General features: G+C 47.0%; 1 protein-coding gene across 1 annotated transcript; it reads right to left on the bottom strand.

The window, feature by feature from the left end:
- Positions 1-7: 7 nt before the first annotated feature.
- LOC126546193 (uncharacterized) lies at positions 8-20,334 on the bottom strand. The gene is made up of 3 exons (XM_050194343.2): positions 19,988-20,334; positions 12,982-13,117; positions 8-1,234 (listed from the first exon to the last, which is right to left on the bottom strand). Exons 1-3 carry the CDS (start codon positions 20,070-20,072, stop codon positions 1,063-1,065), a joined length of 393 nt encoding a protein of 130 aa, XP_050050300.1. The 5' UTR covers positions 20,073-20,334; the 3' UTR covers positions 8-1,062.
- Positions 20,335-25,019: the final 4,685 nt, after the last annotated feature.

Here is a 25,019-nt window from a genome sequence, read left to right as displayed (position 1 = left end):
AATGGCCACACAATATAACAATGCAATGAAACTGCTTTGCTAAACAAGCCCATTACTTATTCGATTAACGGCTATTTCTGTCCAGCAGCAGGAAGTTATGCACGAAAAAAGGTATACGTGCCGCGATGGGAAGTGGTAGTTAGCCTTGGAAACACAGAGTTCGGAATTAAAGGGGCTATTCTTCTGAAAAAAATAAAGGTTCGACACCACAGGCTTCGAAAGTGCGAAGTTGGGCCATTCAGTTTGTCGTCAACATGGCCTACATCGCTAAGGACGAAGAAAGATGGGCTATAGCAGTCCACTCAGCGCTATTTCTTGACAGTAATACTGTTCTCAACTGATAACCAGCCTTTGCCCTGCATGTTTCCTTTTTTTTCTTTTCTTTCTTCCTTTTTCGTAGCTCGCAATGTTTGCACTATTGACCTTCTTGTCGCCGAATCGTTTAAATGATAGAGAAAAATTCGACTTATTGAATCGGCAAGATTTTAGGCAGCGTTCGCTCTAACAGCTTGAACGACTTTGCACCGAATGGCCCTCGTAGAGGCTTCGCTCTTATTTAGTGCTTAAAGAACCCGTTCGGCAGTGACTGTTCAGTATACTTCCACAAAGCGCAATTGCGTAATTCTGGATAGCACGACGTTTCATCCACCCGAAAAAGCCTTCTAAAAAAGAAAAGTCCGCACTCTTCACATCAAGTTTTTTAAAAAATGTTACATAATTTATAACAGCGATGTTCTGAGAACAGGTTTCCTATATGTCTGACAGGAATAGTGGTTACAACAGAGGAACGTACTTTACTTTTAGTGTGTGCATGTAAGTTAGCTTTTCCTCATTGCTCACTCGCTATAGAGGAGAAAAAGAAATACTGGTGCAACCCGCGATCACTTCCTAAGCTCTGGATTTGCAAACTCTTTCCTTCCTTGTGGAACGGAGTCAGTCAGAGGACCCGCCATCGCTCGACACGTGGGTCCCGACGAGGCGCTCGCGTGCGAAGGCGGCCGGCCGAGGACCCGCGTCCTCGGCGGCGGATCCCAGTCGCGTCGCATCTTTACTGCCGCCGGCTCAAGCCACGTTCGATCGAATGTTCTCAATTCGGTCCCTCTGTCCGGGGCAGAACTTGCAGCGTAGAGAGCGGCCCTCGAAGATCTGCACGTCCTTCCTCTTGCAGTAGATGATGACAGCAAGGAGGAGCAGGAAGCCCAGTAAGCCGCCCCAGAGTAGCAACTGCTCTTGTCTGCACAAAAGAGGAACAAAAGCAGCTGCAGCAAAAAAACGCAAGAACCGATGGGCGCGCTTATCGACTCGTCGCGTTCGCAAATGAACGCGAAAGCAAGTATGCACTGTGCGGACTGTAAGGCCCTGCGGAGAGCCAGGAAACAGAGGAGCACTTCTCTCTCTCTCTCCCTCGATTTTGCTCCCCCTTTCTTCATTCGTTTTGCGCTGCTTCCTGCTGTTTTGTTTGAATGCGGCACGGACGCGCCGTACTCGCTCACTCGCGATGTGGTGCATCTCGAGAGAAGCCCCGAAGGAAGAAGTGTGTTATTCGCGTCCGGCTTTTGTCGCGGGGGGGAGTATAATAAACACGCGGGGCCGATAAACGGCATCGCGTCGCAGTTCTGTCGGGTGGTATTGAAATGATTTTTACTACTGCCCAAGCACACCACGCGCACACACGCACATAGACTTGTAGAAGGCGCACGGCCGGCACCAAAGCCCATTGTCTGCGCTGTGAAATGGATTCTCCCCTCTCTGTCTTCTGCTGTAGCAGATCTATCCTTTTCACTAGAGTGGCGAGTCCTTTTATCTTATAAACTGGGACACAATTACCAGCAATACCAAGTTTTGGCAGAATAGATTTCATTCTTATTTTGGAGCTCGAGTGGGATAAACAAAGAGTGGGCATGTCAGTGGTCTTTTCGACAGTATGCTTTAAGTACACAGGAGGGCCTTTCCGGAGCATTATTTCCACTTCATCATCAAACGTTCGTATACGTCTTCAACCGCTTCCGTGCTTTTAGGGGAGGTCAGGCTCTGATACCATGTCTGCAATAACAAAGTCAAAGAAGCCTCGTTATAAGGACACGAGATGGGGCACTCGTATTTCTCGTCTGGTCCAGTAAAGTTCTTTAGCTCAGAGGGCATTGCCCTTTGAGATCCCATAGAAACATATTTGTACCGGAAGCTACTGTGGGTGCACATGTTTTTTTTTTTTTTTTTGTGAATCACCCGTGGCCGTATGCGATTTTGCCTTTGCAACTCGGTAACACGAAAACGAGGGCACGACTTGACTCGCGAATTACGACAACCAGTGTGCTAACGATTCTGGATAACTAACATATACATTACTGAGTTCAAGCGGTTATTCTAATATTAATATAGTGTTATTCTCCAAGGAAGTTACATATCGTAATTTTATTACAGCAATGGTGCGCAAAGGCATCTATCTCCCAAAGATTCACTACAACTGTTGCTTTTTATTAGCTGTATTTAAGGTGCTGTTGATGCCTGCAAGTGGTGCCAGCTACCCTTTTTCTCTGGCATGATAATGTGCTTTTAAAACGATGATCATAATAGCTTCTTTTCGATAAGGAGTTCGTCGCGAGCCTTGGCAAATGCGAGACGTAAACGCGAACGCTATTGCAATATCGGACTGCTGATACTTATCGTAGTACGCTTTAGAGTGGGTTAGCCCGCTGAAAGAATAAGCTGCCTAATCAGTGATTCGATCAAGTTCTCAATGCCATCGGGGCTTGCGTGTTTCCTTGTGTAAGCGCAAGCATATGTTCTAAATCCCAAATTATTAACTCTGACGCGCAGTTGGTTCAGGATAGTTTTTGAAAAACGCCATTAAGATGCTCTTGGACGACGGTAGGCTTAAGCTCTGCGAGGTAAATATGTGCGCCATAAATCAATAATTTAAAAAGTAACTGGAATTTCTTGCGGCAGCAGTGGCGGCGTCAGTGGTAAGAAAAAAAAGGAAGGGTCAGCCACAGGCAATCGAAACTGGCAATTGTTCCACCTGAGTGTCTCTTGAAACTCCACTGAGGCAGGCCACCAGACTTTCAAGAAATTAGTATATCTCTTTCACTCCCCATCCCCCTCCCCACGTGTAGGGTAGCAAACTAGACTAAGTCTGGTGAACCTCCCTGCCTTCCCTTGCTCCTTGCTCCTTGCTCTCTCTCTTTCTCGCTCAGTATGATTCGAAACATGAACATTTCTTGCACGCTATAATCTAGCCTTTTGAAAACACCAGCCTTCTGCGTGCATTCGGAAGGCCTTTTTTCTTTAGGTTATCAAGAAGCGCGCCCCTTTTCAACATGGTAACCCGGGCGCAACCAAAGAAATTCTTCGATGCCTAATGCCTTGTTGAATGACGAACAAAAAGGAGAAAGCGAACATTTCGTCCTAAATATAGCAACGCTGGCGATGCACACATAATCCTTATCCGATTTAGTAGAGAGGCTTCCTTTCGTTGACAGCCACTTGGTGACGCTGAGCTCAAGTGACGGAACAATAAAAGCGACCGAAAGTGAGTATTTATCATCATGTAAAAAACAGCGCGAAACACAAGACTCGGACACATGACACCGTCGCGGCCGCTTTTTACAAACTAACTCACCTTGGGGTTTTAATTGGGAATGTCTTCATAACTTGATCACTCTTCGGGACTGAGACGTTGAGAACGTGACATTTTGAATGCTAGTGTGTCAGCTGCATATTATTTCCTGAAATACCGATGTGAAAGCGAACCCACAGAAACTACATCGTGAAACCATTGCTCTGGGGTTCTTTGACCAACGTTGAGTGTTTACATCCTGGGTAGCAAACCGCAACATTGCTGTTAATGTTTAGTGGTAACTTCCTAAATGACAAACCGCTTTTTTTTAGAGCAGGCTCCGAACTTTCGGGAATTAGCTATACCCTACTGCATTTCAATGATCAACAGAGGTAAAAGAAGCGATGTCTCTGGAGTGACATCTCTTGTCCGACCACTGTTTACCATTTCAAGTAACCCTCGCCGAGTGATACTGTCATGTTTGCCTTTTATATATTTTTTGCGACATGTCGGCATCCGTTTGTCTGCACAATCCAACTTCATAAAAGAAACTGCACTACATTTCACAGGAAGTACACTAAACATCTTTGTACAATTTAACAAAACAACAAAATGCACATATTATAACTTCTCTTCTGCATCGATTCCTGAGAAGTCCGGGGCTTCACGGAAACTTAGCCGTAGTTCCGCGTTGCGGCAGGAGAGCTCCAATATTTCCGCGTTAGGTACGTGACTTGACATATTCGTTGTTTTTGCGTGAAACGCTTTTAGGCTCGACTGGTAAACTTGACGAGCTCCAAATAAATCGGTTGCCAACGCCTCCAAATGCGTCTGTAAAGTGACAACATGAAACGTTTTCCTTCATGTTACTTTTTTTCTTTAATTACGTATCATTTAAGAGAATGCTGGGGCGCCGTTGCAGAACTTCTTTAGGTGTCGCCGACTACTCTTCGTCGCAGAGTGAAACACGCAGGCTGCACAGTTTCGTACATGAGCCGAACTACGCGGAAGAACTGTGAATGGCACTGGTGCGCACTTACAAAGAAATATTACATACACATTGCGATTTTCAAACACCAAATGCATTCAAAGACATACAAATCACAACAGGAATGCACTTACACAAACACTTTAGGGTAGACATTGTTAGTAAACTAACAAAATACAGGTCCTAAATTGGTGCTTGTAAGACATCTATTAGCGTACACTTTAAAAAGTGATACGTGTAAAGCTTGTATCTGGCAATTTGTTAATTTCTGCTGCGCTATGCGCTCGTCATAATCATATAGTTGAAAGGATGATGCTATGCGCACTACGGAGCGCGCCCCTGCCACGACGCATAGGTGCTGCACGGCGATTCTGCCACATCCCGTGTAAGGCTTGTCATTTCAGCCGTACAGCAATCTGTCAATCGAAACGTACACTCGTCGGGAATTCCGAGTCTGGTTTATACTTTTATAATTCGCACACCCAATCCGGGAGCTTCAGTAATATTCCGTTCTAAACAAATTATCTCCAACTTGTTTTTAACCTAACCTAGCCTAACGTAACCTAACCTAACCTAGCTAGCACCAACCTTAACCTCCACGCTAACACGCGCTAAAGAAGAAAGATAATAAGTTTCGCCGATGCGAGAATTGTCATTCCGAATATGGCGCTACATCGTGCCCAGCAATTTCCGGCAGGGACGTGCTCCGTAGTGAGCATAGCATCATTCTAGTTGAAATGGGCTTTATGTGTCAGTAACTCAAATAACATACCATCTCAAGCCCGATCAGAGTGTTGCCATTCAGAAAACCATAAGCAACAGAAGCCCCGCGCGATTTCAGCAGTGACATCACGCGGAACGACCGACACCCCGCAGATTTCCATGGGGGACGCGGACGGTGCTTAACGTGGACATCTTTATCCAGAACGTGGTTTTATATGAGAGCGCGGCGCGTCCTATATGGCGTCACAGTCAGAGCCCACAGGCTCTCGGTTATAAGCGCTCCACGTTCTTGACGCTTAAAGCTGAACGAGTTATGTCAGTCGGAATAAGCGTCGAAAGCGACAGCTTCCATGGTACGTCCATGTCATGCTACAAAAAAACAACAAAAAAAGCTATGAAAACTCATGGAATCAGTACGATTCTGTCGACTGTCAAAAAGGAAGCAGCACCTAAGTAGACATCTCATACGGCGTGGTCGCACCTCCAGAATGTATTCATATAACAGCCTATACTAACTCTGCTGAGTATACCTCTTTATCAATATGATATAACCATTTACTAGAAGCATAAAAAGATTAATCTCTGCGTTTGTCTGGCTGACTTGTTATATCTTTAATCTTTTCGCTCGCTCCCTGTCTATCTCTCTTTTATACGTGCCAAAACTTGAGTTGTAAATACCGACTATACGCGTAGCGCATCACCTATTGAGGTACCACTGATAGCTACCTAGAGGGCGCTTCCAACAGTAAGCACGCAAGCAGTAGCAGACGGCAACCCTTTGCAGCAAGGATGGCTAAAGTTCGCGGCTGCAATTTCTCCTTTGTACGGGTGCCAGACTGCTTCTTCTGCGGTGGCAGCTGTAGGGAAGACGCTGGCCACTGTGGGAGCGGGCATGAACACAATGTTACCGGTGTTTTAACCTGGTCCACATACGTGTCAGGTACGTCCCGCAGACAAACGCCATGAACCCCATTTACACGGAGTGGAGCTCATGTTAACTATCCGCTAAATTTTGTTGAGTGATGCGATGTTTCGATCGTTTTTCTTTATTTCTACCCTTGCCGTAGTGCTGCTTCTGTACCTCAATAATAAGCAGCTATCGTTAGTGCAGACTTACATCTCAAACAAATCCACACGGTGCGATGTCTGCACCTGCCGTTGTGATCTTTCTGCCAATGAATACGTGTGACATCGCCGAGTAAGTGAAGTCAAAGTCGACTCAAGAACAGCAATTGCGAATTTATTGATGGAAACGCGTACGCTATTCAACGAAGTCAGCAAACGCACGGTTTAATAAAAGTGCGTGTTAGCGCTGTACTGCCGATGCAATTCTGCTGCATATGCCGATGAACTGCCGTTCCCGCTGCAATTTTTGCAATTTTAAATTCTCCAAGGGAGATGCTTGGAAACGTAAAAAGCTAAAGTCTGACCAACTTTTCAATACTTTTTTGTTGTTACTAGAGAGAGATGCCACATGATATATTTAAAGGCAGAACAGCACCAGTCAAAGTAGATGAGCGCTGGCGGCAAGGCCGGCTTTAGTCCTCTGCGGCGTAAGCATAATAAGAAAGAATTCTGTTGAGTACAAAATTCAGATGCACAAAGGGAGTACGTTGTGAGACGAACAAACCACTCGGCGTGGTAAGTCTGCTCACACGTACAGCATCGAGGTGTGATGATTTCGCAAACTTGACGCGAACTTTTCATCGAAAATGGAACGAAAATACCATATGCAGCAACTATTAGCAATTCTCGCCCTAAACTACCTATTCTCTAAACACATTTCCCCAAAAAACACAATATATAAGATGCCCTCGGGCGAAAAGCATAAATCTGGTAAAGAAGCACTTGCTTAGTATCATTCCGATAAGACACAGCGTGATTTAGACCCTTTACAAACGAAGCAGGGTGAAAACCTCGGCCCTCAGAAAAATCAACAGTTATGCATGAAGCAGCAACAGTTCAATATGCGCGAAGCCACGAATAAAATAGATGCAATAACATGAAGTGCGCGACAGCTGGTGCAAGGATTTACCGGTCCGCATAAAACCAACAATTTCAGTTCTTGCAAGCTTCAACAGCTTTAACAAACAACACAATACGCTCGTGCAGTCGTGCTGCCTAGCAAGCGCAGCGCGGTAAAGAAACGGCAAACAGTATAAGCGGCAAACGGCATTCAGAACTTTAGCGAAATGCCATTAAACCGCCATGCTGCACTGAAGACGAACTTCGTCGCTTACGCGCCTAACTATGATCGAGTGGAAAAAACACCGACATGACAAAGAAAAGCATGAGAACAAGAAATTTCCCGCCGAACGGCGGCGATCCGTTGCTACCGTTGCTCCCGCTGATGAGGCTTTGCGGGGAATGATTAGAACCGTATCGCCGGCACGTTTTTGCCGGTATTTGAGCCCGCCACCATGCAACAATTCTTCTTCGACATTCCTTGAAGCTTTCGGCACCCCACACATTTTGCTCTGAAAACGTGATTAAGACAGAGAAGCGTGATCAACGACGCAGCAAACTACGGCGCGCGGCTGGCTACTTTCCCGAGTGTTCTGCGCAAGGCCACCACGAGTGGCGCGTCCATCGGCGCGCACTGCGCGCATAGGTCTGTTACTTTTTACCTGTGACAGCGGCGACAGCGGACGCCTGGTAAAACGCGCTTCATCCACTTGCACTCCTGGTGCCTTACAACAAGAAGTGCGCCAACTATATAGGAATAAAAACTTTTCTTGCGCTCTTTTACATGGTTGAATGCTTTTTAGTAAGAATAGAGTTTTTTGCAAAGTCTGAGGCAGCCTACGACATGAAACTCAGGCCCAGTTAACGCGGAACATCGTGGAGAATTCACCACCACCTAAAAGGAAAAGGTCGTGAGATTTCTCGAAAAGAAATATCATGAGGCTGCTCGAACATCACGTCGAGAAGACCACTGTGTCCTTATTTACCCGCTGTGGTTGCTCAGTGGCTATGGTGTTAGGCTGCTGAGCACGAGGTCGCGGGATCGAATCCTGGCTACGGCGGCCGCATTTCGATGGGGCGGAATGCGAAAACGCCCGTGTACTTAGATTTAGGTGCACGTTAAAGAACCCCGGGTGGTCGAAATTTTTTTAGTCCCCCCCCCCCCCCCCTTACGGCGTGCCTCATAATCAGAAAGTGGTTTTGGCACGTAAAACGCCATAATTTAATTTTTTTGTGTCCTTATTCGACTTCATACTAAGAGACACGCAACGCGGTAGCTTCGCCATGCGGCATGCACACTCTTGTTGGCCGAGTGGAATATCCAAAGTAAAAATCACATTAGGCTGCACGACCTAAATACTCCGCTGCAACTTCTACCTCCACCCGGACTGTACCGACGTGAGGCAACTCATACGTGTTGGCTGTGTGTAGTGAGGAGTTGCCTTCACTAAAGCTTGTTCAACATTAGTTGTAATGACTAACAGTGCTGCATGTGATGATTGCGGCTGCGATTTGCTCATCGACGCCTCCTTTGGTATTGTCTTCGATTCGTCGTTCCAGCCAAGAACGTTACAGTTAAATTCAAATTGTCGCACACGACTACATCTACATCGGCAGAACTTGCAGCTCTCCATGCCGCTATGATGTACAGTCGCGGACAGAATAAAATGGAGCACGGGATCTCCGAAAACGTTCAATTCCGGAGCAGCCTGTAGCAGTAACCAGTAAAACTGCCCACGACAACGTTGTTAGCATATTCTAGTCGAGGTCCAAAATGCAAATACCAGATTGCGTTCTGAGGTTGCGGAGATATTCAGCTTTTTCTTAGATTTCATGGTCCATAATATTCTGTCCGCGACTGTACATCACCGCAGAGCCAACAGAGAAATGGGTCGTATTTTGTGACTCTAAGGCAGCCCTTCATAGCATCAAGTCCGCATTACGTCACAGAACTTACGAGCAAATGACATCTGAAATCAGGGAACTGCACCACCTTGCTCTGGAAAGAGGACACCACATTATATTTCAGTGGATTCCTGCTCACTGTGGCATCGTCGGCAACAACCTAGCTGACAAGGCTGCCCGGTGTGCCCACGAAGATACCCAGACGCGTTCAATACCTTTGGCGAGGTCGGACGCTGCCAGGAAACTTCGCCTACTTGCGCGCAAGAAGTCCCAAGATCTCTGGATTTCAAGTGGCTTCAACTGCAGATTACGTAAACTGGACCCCACGCTACGGCTACAACTGCCATCTAGCCTTTCCCGCGGCGAAGCAACCTTGTTGTGTCGCTTGTGGTTGGAAGTGGCGTTCACCAACGCATACTCCTACCCTATGGAAATGGCCGAGAGCCCGATGTGCGACTCCTGTGGGTGCGAGGAGACCATCGAGCACCTGTTGTGTACCTACCCTCGCTACGATGTCCAACGCCTCTCTCTGCGGGCAACTTTACGCAGACTAGACTCGAGACCGTTCACCGAGTCAAAGATACTCGGACCGTGGCCACAACCGTCACTGGCTCGAAAAGCAATTCGTGCACTAGTGCAGTACTTGAAGTGCACGGGCTTAAGAGACCGCTTATAGTGTCATTGTGTACGCTGTACCTCCCACACGTACTCAGTGCTTACTCTCTCCCTTTCTTCCTCTTTCTATTCCCCTTTCCCCCACCCCCAGTCTAGGGTTGCAAACCGGATGCTGTTCTGGTTGACCTCCCTGCCTTTCCTACCCTTGCTTTCTCTCTCTCTCGACTTACTGAGCCTAACTCTCCAACGAATTGTCAAGGCTGAACGTCCACTGCCCGTGCAAACGCTACTTGAAGACCATCTACACCGCTCGTCAACCCACGTGGAAATCATGGAACTTGAGGACGAATAGACTGTGGGAACGCCTCTGACTGCGTAGCGCTGTCCACGCGCGTTCACGCATTCACCACGTCTGCCTTTCGCCCCCTCTTGTTTATTATGATAGCGATTATATGGACACTCCATGCCCATTTCTATCGTCGGCGTCGGCGTTGCCGTGAGGGTCCGTATAAAGACCAAGGGCGATAAAATCGTCGTGACAAACCGTATGCTGTATGAGCGAGTGGAAGCGTGCGAGGGTGAGCCGGCGATCGCGGCTCAATCTCAAGCACGCAACGGCAAAAAGCGGCAAGGAAGCTCGCCGCCTTCCGTCCCGCTCAAGGCTTCGGGGGGAGGGTTGGGAGGGGGGGCGCGTTTTGCTCCGGTCGGCCCGGACGGTCGCGTGCGCCCGGACGGGCAGCTGTATCTTGAAAATCATCTGCAACGGGTACAGAGTACGCGTTGCGCTGTGTTTTCGCGGCGTAGTTCGCGTTGATGCGAGCTGCAGCGCGAAGATCAATTTGCTCGCTGCTGCTGCCACGTTCCCTCATTGGAGCCTTTTTAACAGCGAGATTCCGCGGTCGTCGAGAGAGATGTGTTCATGTTTCCTTGCGCGCGCGTGACACCATGCTTGTTAATTTAGTCAGTATGCCTATGTTTTCAAGTTTATACGGCCAATAAATCTACTATCCTTACTTCGTATAGCTGTCCACTTATTTGCTATCGCAATCAATGCTTCGACTTTCGGGCGACACTGCCATATTTTTCTATTCATCTTTTCACCTCCCACAGTGTAGCGTAGACAGTCAGACGCTTTTCTGGTTCACGTTCCTGCCTCTCTAATTTTTCTGTCTCCTTCTATCTCTCTCTATTTCCAAGTTGCGCCTCTTACTATATCTTGAGTGGCATAGAGAGAGAGAGAGAGAGAGAGACAGAGACAGAAATGCGATGGAAAAGGCTGGGAGGGTAACCGGAAGATTTAAGTTTGCTGCCCTACACCGGAAGGGCAAGTAAGGGGGGGAAAAAGATGAAAAGAATAGTGGAGAAAGACATCAAATGTGCGAGCGGAAAAAAGTTGGGCGGGGTGCAGATAACGCCCCAGAGTATCAAATTCTCTCTAATAGGCTACTCTAACATAGAAACTTCCATAGTGCCATGACCAACTTCTTGTGTTACGACCGTAAGGCTAGCACTCAAGGATTGTCTGCTCCGAAAGTGGCCGGTTGTCGAGACGGCCAACGCGATCGCCAGCGACCACGTGTGCATTCTGTAGCGAGGACAATGGCAGACACCATGCTCAATATTTCCCTCACTGCCACAATTGTCGTAAGCAGCACTTTCGACCATACTGTTGCGGAAAGCAATGTATTTTGTGAATGCTACGCCAAGCCACACTCGGCAAAGTGCTGTTGTCTCGGTGCGGGACAGTCCAGATGTGGGACGCTGCTTCTCCCCCTTTCACTGAGTGCAACGAAGTGGGTGATATAAATCATTTCATCTGGACCTGCAAGGCTTTTGTTCTGAAAGGAGGAGGCATGAGAAGAAGCTGGTTTCCTCACGAACGCGCAGAGCCCTTCCCTGGAGGACCACGGATAGTGTGCAATAAAGTGCTACGCATTCTTTTCAACTTTCTCCGAGAGAATGGACTGATTTACTCATCGGGACATATTTGACGCGGACAAAGACGCTCAGGCGGAACAACTGCCGGCCAAGCCTGCCCGGCTAACCTCAGCTTTGGCAACATCATCATCACCACCACCACTAGATCGAAAGTGTAGCGGCATACAGAAAGCTAACACTATAATATGTGTGACAGTTCCAACGTGGAAACATTAAGTTTCATGCAACAATATTTCTAAATAATAGCATTACTCAAGCTCTCGTTCTTAAATTAAGCTGCTGTGGATGCTGAGCTTTCGTTCTTAATAATTAATGTTCGCTTTAGTCAGGCAATCAACTAGAAAAGCGTAACAACCATTGTATTTAAGAGCAATCTTTAGCCGAAGTTCAATCCATTGTCTCTGTTCAAAAGCATGTGAAGCACATGCTGTATTATTTCATTAGGTGATCTCTGGACAGCCTTGGTTAAAATGTCGAAAGCGTAACTGTTCACTTCTGAAAGCAGAAATTACTTTAAATGTTTAACAAGAGCTTGCGAAAGCGGGAATGTTACGGTTTTAAATATCTGTAAATTGCGACTAACTTTGCAATAAAAACGGCTATGATAATTACGTAAGATACATTGTTTAAAAAGCGGGCAAAATTCACATAGCACACTTGACCCCCTCTAACGCGTGCCAACATATTCATAAATAAGACGCATTCAAAACTTGCGTAATCATTGTAAAAGTTCATGCGAATTATAATTCAACGTGACCGTTTCCTCCACCGTGCTATAAGCTAAATGTTTTTGCGTTAAACTTTTTTTATGACTACTTTTGTTACTGCATTAGGGTCCGCATTCACAAAAAGTTCATACGATGAAATTGTTCGTGAGCCTTACGGACAATTCTATCGTAAGAGCTTCTTGCTGAGCAAATTCCAGTTAATCCTGATGCTGGACACAATATTAGCGAAGGCGACCAGCCAGTGGCAAAAAGCACTTCCAAACGAAGTGTTTTGTAAATTCAGCCCCCATATCTGTATGTTAAACTTATTTTTTCCCCATTACGTTTGTACGTCGGTTTCAACTTCAAATCCATCATTTACGTTTACGCCGCATTCGCTGCTTTTGATACACTGAGGAAGTGTAACAACGAGTCCTTCGGTCTTAATCAGGCGTCGTTGCCTGCGTTATATACAAGCCCTAATGTGATAGAGCCATCTGCCTCGTAATGTGAGTGAGCTATGTTGCTAGAGGTTGAGAACAGCATGATTCGCAATTATGGAATATGAAAAACAGCAGACATACATGATTTCGGACTTTGCCTTCTTGGCGCAGCAGGAGTGCTTGCCGTACTCGGTGCAGCAATCGGAATTCATGCACTGGTACACGTTGCTGGGGTCAAACCATCCTTTCTCCTTGTCTATCAAGCAGTCTTTCTTGGCTGAAAAACAAAAAAGAGGGGTCTTCGTCGGAACCAACACTGCGAAGTCTTCATATACTTTCCAACGCCCCCCCCCCCCCCCCCCCCCCCTCCCCCAGAAAAAAAAAGCATGACACAGCGCAAGTAAACTTCGAGGGGTGTTTGCACGCGGGTTACCTCATACACGAAATAAAGAGTACTACTTGCATGTTCTTCAAGGAAGTATGCGCATTCCTTTTAAGAATATATAATTATTTCATTACTTCACAGCCCGCGAATACACGCGGAGTGCCTCGAGTGGCCAGTCGCGAGGCAATCTTGCGTGTCTTCACGGGCTTCTTTCACGCTCGGAAAAACACTTATGTAGCCCGTATTCAGCAACAGCAAAGCTGTATCGGCAGTTTTTCATGTTGCTTTACAAAATTCTCATTCACACTGTTAATCTAATTATAATATTTGAGAAGTTGATTAATTAATGAAGACTAATTATGTAATTAGGCGGATGCAAAATATAACCTAAGCGACGGCAAAGAACATTACCTCGGTTCTGTACAGCTACGCGGCATTTGCATATTTTTAAACCTTAGTGCATGATAGTTGGGACACCCTCTATTATTGCTGCAGCGCGAAAATACGGGGTAAATGACGAGGAACACAGGAACACGGCTCAAAGCACGACCGGCGTGGTCAGCAGGCTTTCACACCAAAATAAACACGAACTCAATGAACATGGCGGCGCCGCAGTGCCGCATCATTCTGGCGCCGTTAGTTGCGTACATGATAAATTCGTTTCTTTATTGTGCTGTTTCGCTTCTCGCTAAACACAAATTATATTGTTAAAAGCTGCTCAATAACTGAAATGAACTTTCGTGTTCTTTTTCTATGCATTACATTTTGCGTCGTTGAAAGCGTTGGTGGCGAGGCTAGGCGCTCCTTCAAACCGTTGGCGGCGAGGCTACGCACTCGGCCAGCAAAGTGCGTTCCGTGAACGTACTCCGACTTGAGTGCACTCATATGAGAGTACACTCCGCTGCGACGTTAAGATTTGGGAAAGTGCACTTAAATACCAAGTGCACTCGCCGTAAGTGCACTTAACTTGCCCGCTTGACAGGGGTATTACACTAATAAGGTTAGCTGCGAACCAGTTTATTACCTCAGCTGTTGCCATCTGTAAGAGAGAGATCGCGTTTGAGAAATGCGAATGAGTAGACAAAGTAACCGTATCGTCTGCATATTGAAAACAGTGACAGACAGCTGGGCCATTAGAAAGATCATTAACACAAATAGTAAATAATATGGAGCTTAGAATTGAACCTTGTGCCACGCTAGCTTTGATCAACGATGCCTGGCTTATCTACTAGACAACAGTGACAATTTGTGTTCGCTCAGTGAAGGACGTTTTCAGCTACATTTAAAAAAAAAGGTGCCCGGAATCCTAACAATGAATGTTTTCTGGGTTGGAGAGATAATACCATGTGCACTCAAAAAGTGGCTCATTGTCTGGAATAAGTCTTTCTTCTAATATCTGCTACATACATGGCAATTAAGTACAGAACGATATGTCTCTACCTTATCGCGTGGTCCCCCTTATAAAAATGTTATAACTGTTGTCCGCTTCATTTTTTGGGGGGAGTTAACCGGTCGCAACAATGTCACATAAGAAGTTCGGCAGAACAGTCTTAGTCGCTTCAGAAATTTCTGTCCGATTCAACGTCGGGAAAGGATCTTGACCAATCAAAACTGCCATTAAAACGTGCAAGATATTGCTATGCGATGTACTTAAAAAAAATATCCTAAATACTTGTTGTCAATAAATCACCGTAAGAACAATCTTTTTTTTTTTCATATATGCATCCAAATGAGCCGGCATGATTAGCACACCTGTCACACCGTTTGTGACGTTTATGACGTTTTTCGGGTTAAGCGAAACAACCGTGCGCAGTTGGTTGCTGTTCTTGCCTCAATGCGCGAAGAGATGAGCTCCACGGCGCCCCAGACAACGTGGACGATTTTCCGCTGTCGCAAGAGAGAGACCGACGTTGGTCCCCACCGATGTCGGCGCGTGTGGCTTTAATGGGAGCTGCTGTATTCTGGGATATAGCGTAAGGATTACGGGATAAGTTGTAATTGTTGTCGCGCGATTCAGTGCGCGCGTTTGAACGCAGGATGGCCGTCCTTTCAGCGTCGCTCCGCTTGTCGAGATATTGTTTATCATTTCAAGCCTTTCGTCCAGTAAAGAGTAACCAACCGGAATCTCGCGCTTGCTAAACTCGTTGCCTTTGTTTCATAACAATTCTGTTACGCTCACTCCTCAGAGAAGAACTTGTCCCAACTTGCTGCTGCAGAAACTTCTTTCTTGTATTATTACTACTAAATAAACCTAAGGAGATAAAACATTTAAACAACCTTTACGATATTTGGTATCCATAGAAAGAAAGAAAGAAAGAAAGAAAGAAAGAAAGAAAGAAAGAAAGAAAGAAAGAAAGAAAGAAAGGAACAGGAGAAGCAGCCATTTGTTGTTTCTGCGAATTCATCCAAACAAACACAAAAAAAAAAAGGGTTCGTTTCCATCACAAAAAATTTAAGTTAACACAACAACACAATCGGGAGTATACCCACCTTATTCAGCGTAATTAAGATCCTGCTAGATTTAATTGAAGCTTAACGAGCCATTCTGAAATACACAAACTATAAATAGAAAATCAAAAGAACGAACCTTAACTACACGCCTCCCTGTGATAGGAAAACAGGGTTCTTCAACGATGCAAAAAAAAAATAATTCCGGGCTTTTACGTACCAAAATAACTATCTGATTGTGAGGCACACCGTAGCGGGGGCTCTGGAATAAATTTGACCACCTGGGTTTCTTTTTAACGTACACCCAATGCACCGACTGGTCGAAATTTAAATCGATCATGGCATACTGCTGTCGAGATGACATACCATTCAGCCTAGGGGACGCAATAAAAGGTGCCTTACAGGTTGTCACACATTCGATTTTGAAAAGCTCCGCACACACCGAATTCGACATCGAGTTAGAGAAACTTCGGGCAATTCGCCGCCATGCGGGACGAAGATATAGGCGCACAAAGTCCATTCATAATTTGAGATTGGCCAGATGCACACAGAAGAAAATAGTGTTGTGTGAAGAAGCTGGCTTCACAACGATGGATGTCTTTCTACGAGTATCTGTATCCCCGAAAGCCTTTATCTATTATATGGGGAACTGTTCGTGGCCTCCGTGCAACCCCTGGAGAGCGCCACCTATTTAATTTCCTGACTCTTTACCTACAATGCAAAGAGGTTGAAGTCACAGAATCCTTCTGTAGGAGGATTGTCGGTGAAACAAGCTCCACTGGAACGCAGGCTCCCGACCACTCACCATTCTCCCATGATCCCCGTATGAAGTCCCCTTTTTCTCTGGACGAACTAGAGGCTGCGCTTGCTTTATGCAGGCGTTCCTCAGTGCCAGGACCAGATGGCATTACATACCGCGCTCTGTGTAACGTTGGTGAACGAGCTCGAAAGGCACTCCTGCTCCTGTACAACGACTCGTGGCAGACTGGCACGGTTCCTGAAGAATGGGAGACAAGTCGCCTGATTCCGCTTCTCAAAGCTGGCAAGTCGCCTTTAGACATTGCGTCATACCGTCCGATCACGCTTGCTATAGTTGTGTCGGTAAAGTAATGGAACGGATGATTCTAGCGCGTCTGGAGTGGTACCTAGAGCACTATGAAATTTATCCAGACACGTTGACAGGATTCAGGCACGCCCGTTCATCTATAGACAACGTTGTCGACTTGGTAACGTACGTCGAATTCCAGAAGGCCTGTAAACGCTTGTCTGCTGCCTTGTTTCTAGACGTTAAAGGGGCTTACGATAACGTCACCCATGAAGCCATCCTTAAAGCGTTAGAATCAATAGAACTTGGTGGCAAGATATATATCTGGATTCGTAGCTACCTACAGATGTGATCATTCTACGTGCTCGCCGAGGATGGCCCGACACTCCAGTATTGCAGCAGCCGCGGAGTCCCTGAGGGCGGAGTACTAAGCCCAGCGCTTTTTCTTCTAGCCCTTATTGGACTACTCGAGGACCTGCCAGGCACTGTTCGACTCTCCTACGCCGAGGACATGTGTATCTTGACGTCGGGGGTGACACGACTTCAGCTTCGCGCTCGGCTTCAGAAGGCGGCCTCATCAACATCATGCTACCTTCGTAAACAAGTTCTGGAGGTGACGTGGGAAAAGTGCGCAGTGGTGACACTTACCCGGAAGTCAATGTCTGCGTATGCCATATCAATCAACGGACAAGTGATATCGTCCAGGAGAAGTCAGGTGGAGGTGTTGGAGAATCAGGTGTTCAGGTGTTGTGATTGACAGAGACTTGTCCTGGACTCCTCACGTGAACCACGGGAAAAAGCTATTGATTGCCATATGTCATCTGTTCAGGTTCCTTGCAGGAAAAAACTGGGGGGTGTCCACACAATCCATGTTACAGCTGTACAGGGTGTTGTTTGTTGGGTTCTTCCGGTACATCCTACCTGTAATATCCAACACCTGCAAAACCAATTAGCGTACAGTTCAGCGCATTTAAGCCCAAGCTCTGAGGATATGCCTTGGATTACCACGCAGTGAGGCAATGGCTGAAACTATTGCCCATTGCTCAAGATTATTCAATCACGACGCATATCGTCGTCGAGACAACGCGTGCACATGCCAGGCACACTGCCCGGACCCCTTGCCACCACCTCGCCGCACTGACCTTGGAAAGACCCCGCACGTCATTTAGCACAACTGTCAGTGCATATCGTGCCTCGCTTACATCGGGGTACACACCTGCGGCAAGGTCGGTGTCTCATCCATGGTGTTTCTGCCGTCCTGAAGTACACCTCAGAATTCAAGGACTTCAGAAAAAGTCAGATCTACCACCGCTTGCGCTAAAATAATTGAGCTTACTCCTGTTGTACGAGAAGTACATTAGCCACGTACACATCTATACTGACGGAGCGACCACATCGACCAGTTCTGGGGGTGCTGTGTTTGTACCGACAAGAGGAGTAACGCTGTGATTCAAGACGTCGCATATCACGACGTCCACCGCTACAGAACTCAAGGCTCTGCGCAGTGCGCTTCAATTTATTGACAAAGAGATTCCTGGTACATGGACCGTGTTTTCCGACTCGAGACCGACTTTACACAGCATGCAGTCAATTCTCAGACGTGGATCTCACGAACAGCTAACATAATAAATCGTCAAACTTCATTACGACGTCAAACAGAAAGGTCACGAAATTATTTTCCAATGGCTACCTGGCCATTGCAGGATCAGTGGAAATGATCAAGCAGTCAAGTCTGCCCGTTAGTCACATCAAGAACAACACATCGTTCCCATTCCTTTTTCCATGACACACGCTGCAAGACAGCTTCGTTACCTGGCACGCAAGCTCTCTTTAACAGAGTGGAGCACCCCAAATATAAGGCACACCAATTTGTATGAACTGCCCCCTTCGCTACAACTCCGACCTCCACCCGGGCTTCACCAACGTGAGGCATCGCTTCTATACAGGCTGTGGTTAGGAGTGGCTTTCACGTAGGCGCACACTACTCTGATTGGAATGACCAACAGTGCTGCATGCGACGTCTGCGGCATGGAAGAGGACATCGAACATTTGTTGTGTCGTTGTCATCGATTTCAGTCGGAAAGGCAAATATCGTCTATCGCATTGCTACGACTGAACGATCGGCCGTTGCCTGTGCAGGTGCTGCATGAAGACCGTCCATCGCTCGACGGCCCACAAAGCTATGAAGGCACTTTTGTCTTTCGTGAGGGCGACTGGCCTATGTGAACGTCTTTGACTCGCTCAGGCCCTCCGCGTGAGTGCGTGAGCTCACCGCGGCTTTTCTTCCCCTCTCTATCTTATCTTTCTGTTCTAGCTTCCCCTCCCCCAGAGTAGGGTAGCCAACGAGACAAATTTATGGTTAACATCCCTGCCTTCTCGCTCTATTTCCTCCTCTTCCCTACACCCAATGCATGGTACACGATGATTTTTGCAATCCGCCCTCCTCGGAATTCGGCCGCCGAGACCGGCATCAAACTCCACTAAGCCACCGGCCACCACTAGGCCACTAGGCCACTAGCCACTAGGCCGCCGAGGCCGGTATTCAACACCGCAGTCAACACCCATAGGCCTCTCTGAAGAGCGAAATACTAAGGCCAAATGCAGAAGCAAAATCTGTTCTCAAACGCTCTTGCATTTATACTTTGCTTTTCAAATGGGAAGTGGCCAAAACAAGCACTTAACTATAATTGTGGCATGAAGTACTGGGGCGATCAACAAGGGAGGCCTCTGGAACTAATATCTCCGACTAAGACGAGTACCTTTGTCGAGACGTTGGCTCCCAGTTTGAGATATCCCTTAATGGACCACCAATGAGGGCTTTAAGTCTCCGTCTTCTTGCGAACCTTTGTCTTGCTTGAAATACTGGGACATTCAATAGCCTTGCAAACACTTGACATTTTTCTTCTAAAGGTGTCCTTTAAAATGATGGCACATTCTTCGCGTCGCAACTTCGTTGCTCAAGATATGCTGTCCACGTCGCACTTAAGGGGAGCTCCTATCCGATTTCAAGATCGCCTTTCACATTTTAGCTCTCTCGCATGGCAAAAATGGAGAAATATTGTGGTTTAGGCAGTCATCCACTAAATATAACCTAGTTTGTAAACCCGTCAACATCAATCCGAGTTATATATAGCTAGAAGTACAAATCGTTTTAGGTGGGGCACGCGGTGTACACACTTAATAGGGGCCATTTTCACAAAAAAAAAAATAAACGCCGCCCTCTCTGTCTACCCGTGCTAGGAACAGTGAGAAACGCATTGCTTACTCACCAGCATGAACAATGCAGGCAAATGAGGAAAGCCACAGCGCGACCAGAGCCGACGGCAACAACTCAGAACGGCCGCGATGCCGCATCCTCGGCCACGTCGTGGTACTTGAGCGCGTGAGTGCTGCGGCCGGTTGCCTACCGAGACACCTGTATGACAAACAGCGCTATGCGCGGCCCAGGTTCGGCGCCGCAGGCTGAGGCCATTGCGCGGCAATTCCTCCGTCATGGTCTGTGGAACAGAGGTGTTTGGTGGCACCGTCGTTATGGGAACCGCTGCCCGAGAAGAGCGCAAACGACTATGTAACGCGCCGCGCTGGAGGGGGCGGGGAACGTTGGAAGATAACGAACGCCTCGGTCTACTTGGGATTCTCCGGAACGGGTCACAGGCGCTGGGAAGCTCGGCCGCGGGCCGACACGTACTACGTGGCCCCAGCCACAACCGTGATCTGAACATTGGGGCCAGGCCGGGCCTCTCTGGAAAAAGAAAGGAAAAGCGCGTATGATGCCTTCATTCCCTAATTGAGGACCCCATTATGGTGCAGTCATTGCGCAACGGTCCGTGGTTGTATATATTGTTGCGCCTTTAAACAATCCTTCCGCGTGGAAGTAAGAGAAATTATCTCTGTGGTTGTCGGCAGGTGCATGAAATGTGGCCGGACTCATTCGTTTCTACGTAAAATTTAACTACCAGACCGAGTTAGTCGCCCATCCCAGCCAAAACCTTTCTTATTTTTTTTCCTCCTCCGTGGAGAGGCAGTCGCGTGAAACGAGGCGGACATTCGCAAAATTGGCTCAGGAACACTAGCGCGCAGAGACGGCTAGTTCGGCTGTGAATGCCGCCCGTTCTTACCAGACACAATAAGCAACGTGGAAGTAATGCGCAGCTCGAGATGTGACAGGTAGTTTCTGAATGACTCGGCGTTGCCAATAACAGTGCAGTTCTGCGTTTTAGCCCCAATCAGATAAAATATAGAATGCACGCGCCTGGGAAATAATAACATTATTATTTTTCCTAAAGATAGCTAATTTCGGAAGTTTGCACACGCGACCACCATATCGCCCACTACTGCTCTACCTCTTCTTTTTCTTTTGTCGTCGTCGTCGTCGTCGTCGTCGTCGTCGTTGTTGTTGTTGTTGTTGTTGTAACCTGCATCTTTATAGGGCAAGTTCTGTTCAAAGTTCAGCCGAATCAAAGCTCATTGCGCCATGGCTTACCTCTCCAAAGCATAACTTTTCGGAATTATTGTTTAATTTATTAAATCACACTTTTCGTTACATTGGACTACGCTGCATATGGCCTGTAACTAGAGCACTCTGCAGGTTAGTACCCCCACGGCCACGAAATCAGTCCCGAAACAAGAACAACGTAGCGTTTCCATGGCTCGATTGTGTCATTTCTGCGTGGACGTGAACATGCAGCGCTGGCCCGCCTAAGAGTTATCATTTCGCGTAGTTCCTGTAGACATTACTGGTGTTTACGTGAAGCACGTATGAAGAATGATGACGTGCACGCAGGCTCGGTATTTGCCTTGGTTTACCGCGTTCAGCTCTCTGTAGCCTTGCGATCGCGGGAGCAAGTTGCAAAACATTCCCGTTCAAGTTCTTCCCATCGCAGAGCTCTTCCGACACATAATTCACTTATCGACAAAGCACTATGCTCACCCACTTCGTGAGAAACTTCTTCAAAAGGATGGACAAATTGGTGACCTTTACGAACTTATGAAGAGGTACTTCCATTATAGCGTAATTTTCTGCGCCCAAATATCAGCCATCCTCTGCAGATCATCATGCCTACTCTGACGTTGAGCATTCCAGGAATAGAAAAAAAAATGGCAATGCACTACCTAGAAGCAAACTTTCTCACGCTCCAGCAAACGCATTAATTTAAGGAGGGTTACACATAGGTATTCACAGACGGATCTACGTCAAATGACAGCTCGAGTGCAGCTTTTTATATCCCTGCATATCACGTAGGCGGAAGTTAGAGGCTGTACAATAAGACATAGTTACGGTTGCAGATTGCTCTGAAATATTATAAGCCGCAAGATGTATTGGCGAAAGCGACAGCAGTTGGCAGTGGATGGTATATATCGACTCTAAAGGGGCACTAGAAGTGATACAACAATTTTATTTTCATGTAGATTATTCCGTGATATATGAAGTTATCAAAACATTGACCATCGCTTCCGTTGCGGGTCATGAGGTCTGTTTTCAGTGGCTAACGAGCTACGTTGGAATTTTGGGAAACGAGGCGGCAGAAAAATCAGTTACTGCAGCACATGCATTAGGTACTCTGGCATCCGTGACATTCTCTGTATCAGACGCCAAGAATGTTCTTTTCACTCTGGGGTACAAACTTTGGAAAGACACTTGGTTCAGAGAACATGAAAGTCTTCACTCCTATACGGAGTTGACCCATTCCTGCGGTTTTCACTGAATCAAAAGATTGACCGAATGTTCCACACGCTTCTCCATCCTTTACGCTTTGTCGTAGCCTACACACGTGTCTCGCATCAAAAGACGAGTGTGACTTCAGTATATTACCATAGAATGTACTCAATATTCCCAACAGCGGGTTCGCCTGCCTGACCGTTTGAACACCCTTGACAGACGTCATCTCACAGTCTCACAGGGGTCATGACCTGATGAAGAGAGCCGTGCTGTAGGTGCCGTTCGGAATTTCTCAGTGCAGACTATTCGAATGGACTACCTATATGTGGATTTAATATTTCGTATTCTACATTGTACTTCTTTTTAACGAGCAGATCTCGAGGTTGTGTTGTGCTTATGTGTATATAAAGACTTGTGTGGACTCCTTCGCTCCTGTGGAATGAGAAAAAAATTTAATTACGGGGTTTTACGTGCCAAAACCACTTTCTGATTATGAGGCACGCCGCAGTGGAGGACTCCGGAAATTTAGACCACCTGGGGTTCTTTAACGTGCACCTAAACCTAAGTACACGGGTGATTTCGCATTTCGCCCCCACCTAAATGCGGCCGCCGTGGCCGGGATTCACTCCCGCGACCTCGTGCTCAGCAGCCCAGCACCATAGCCACTGAGCAACCACGGCGGGTGTTCCTGTGGAATGAGCAACCATCCTATTGGATTGTGCTTTCAGTGCTGGTGCCCGTAGATGCGATAACTTTTGTGCGCCTGTATTCGTGTGTGTATCGTGCTTCTTGATATTTTCTTCTTTCTGTTTCGTTTTTACTTTTCCATTAGGAACAAATTTGGGATTTTTGAATAGCCGGCTCTGACCTAGCCTCCCTTCCCAGGATTCTACATCTAAATTTAAAAAAAAAAGATTGTAAGACTAATGTGTGCTTAAACTAGCTCTTTGCGTAATCTGCTTTTCAAGCTCCGATTCATCCACGGCCATAAGTACTTATGGTAGGGCTCCCTTTCTCCTAGCTGCATACATCGCGCACGCTGCCCGCGCGCCAAGCGACCGCCAAGGGTTCGAGAATACTGAGCCACATAGGGTGCAGCGTCTGCCTCTGCTCCATGTCGTGTGCCGATGCGCCGCTGCGCGCGCCCAGCCCCTTCAATTCGGAAGAACGTGACCCAGCGTTGCAGCAACGAAGGCCCTAAGCAACACTTTCAAACAGGACATGTATATCTAGTAATCGAAGTTTGAATACAACACAATTATGTACAATCAAACCAAAGCTTTTTGCACAAAATGGCCTAACAGTCGTCGGTGACCGCGAGCGGCGCTCCCCGACAAAGAAACGTACTAATTATTACCCGTCTGGAGGGGATACCAATTTTTTGGTCAGCGCAGTTGCCATCGCCCACCCCAAAGAAGTGGAAATAGGCAGAGAAATAGGATATAAAAACAGACACGGCACGATCGCCAGGCACTACCTTCGGCTATCGAGGCAACGAAAGGGCGCACCCGGTCGCCGAGAAGCCGCGACAAGTTGAAGATGCCACTGGTCGGCGGCGCACAAAGGGCTAACGCCGGCCAAAGAGGCCAACAAAGTACTACGCACCAATAAAGATAGCCCGATCTGGTATCCCCTGAGCCACGCCCGCGAGCAAGGGCGAGTTCCGCCAAAACTGGGCAAATTGAGCAGCCCGCTGACCCACCGTGGGTGGAGGGGCAACTGAGTGGCTGTGTTTTAAGACCCGCTGTCACTCCGCCAAGGTGTAAGGCAAGCGACGTGGTAGATCCCAGAATGTAAATGACGCCGCACAAGCGCACCGCGAACAGCTGAACTCGCACAAACTCAAACGAACTGTTGTCACGTACTGACTGAACAAGTAGAGGCTGAAGCCACTCCTGTCATTCGCATGTATCCTTTCGTCGCCTTCTTGACACGCCGAGAAAGGGTCAGTGACGCATCAGCGGCGAATTGTGAGCATGGTTTTAATTGTCAATCAGCAAAAGCGCTGTGCTGTCATACGCATGTTTCATTAGTGCATATATGGAGCTTTCTCCGACAGGCATAAAGGCTGTGTCAAAATGAATATTATAAACATACAAGGGAATCCGTGATTTGTCGAGCGTAAATCTCCAGCTAGAACGCGAAGACCCGTTACTTCCAGGAGCGCTCGGCGCCTACGCGGCGTTGTTTTACCTGCTTTTCGGCATATGGATTTCGCTATTCAGATATCAACACCTCTCAGCACAGCAGGCAAAAGCTTTAACGCAAACTGCATTGGCTGCACTTTTCTGGCGAAGGTATATCCGATGCAGGCACGTTCTTTCTTACGTTATGCAAATTCCGTTGCATTTTTATAAGGTATTATGTAGAATCCAGGGATAGTGCGTGTAATCACAATACTTAAAAAGTGCCGCGACAATTCGTTAACATGAAAAAACACACGAAACACCATGACCCATACTTGGTGGACCGACTAACAACCATATCAATTTACAATCACGCGGTATTTTAATACACTCAGGAAGTCGCAAACATCCTGCGGGAGGGTTTGCCTTGAAGGCCCACTGCATTGTTCCGGACATATTTCGATCCAGAGAGAAACAAAACGTGACAGGCCACTGAAATTTCCATTTTTCTTAGGG

Source organism: Dermacentor andersoni, chromosome 1 (assembly GCF_023375885.2).
Source record: "Dermacentor andersoni chromosome 1, qqDerAnde1_hic_scaffold, whole genome shotgun sequence".
Taxonomy (NCBI): Eukaryota; Metazoa; Arthropoda; class Arachnida; order Ixodida; family Ixodidae; genus Dermacentor; species Dermacentor andersoni.
This window is presented reverse-complemented; position numbering and strand designations above follow the sequence as displayed.

What these genes read in the sequence shown, in the direction of transcription:
- LOC126546193 (XM_050194343.2), bottom strand. Translation starts at nt 20,072, where the DNA reads ATGCGGCATCGCGGCCGTTCTGAGTTGTTGCCGTCGGCTCTGGTCGCG. An exon ending in TGCCTGCATTGTTCATGCTG is followed by an intron (nt 13,118 to 19,987) that starts GTGAGTAAGCAA and finishes TTTGTTTTTCAG; the next exon opens with CCAAGAAAGACTGCTTGATA. An exon ending in AAGGCAAAGTCCGAAATCAT is followed by an intron (nt 1,235 to 12,981) that starts GTATGTCTGCTG and finishes TCTTTTGTGCAG; the next exon opens with ACAAGAGCAGTTGCTACTCT.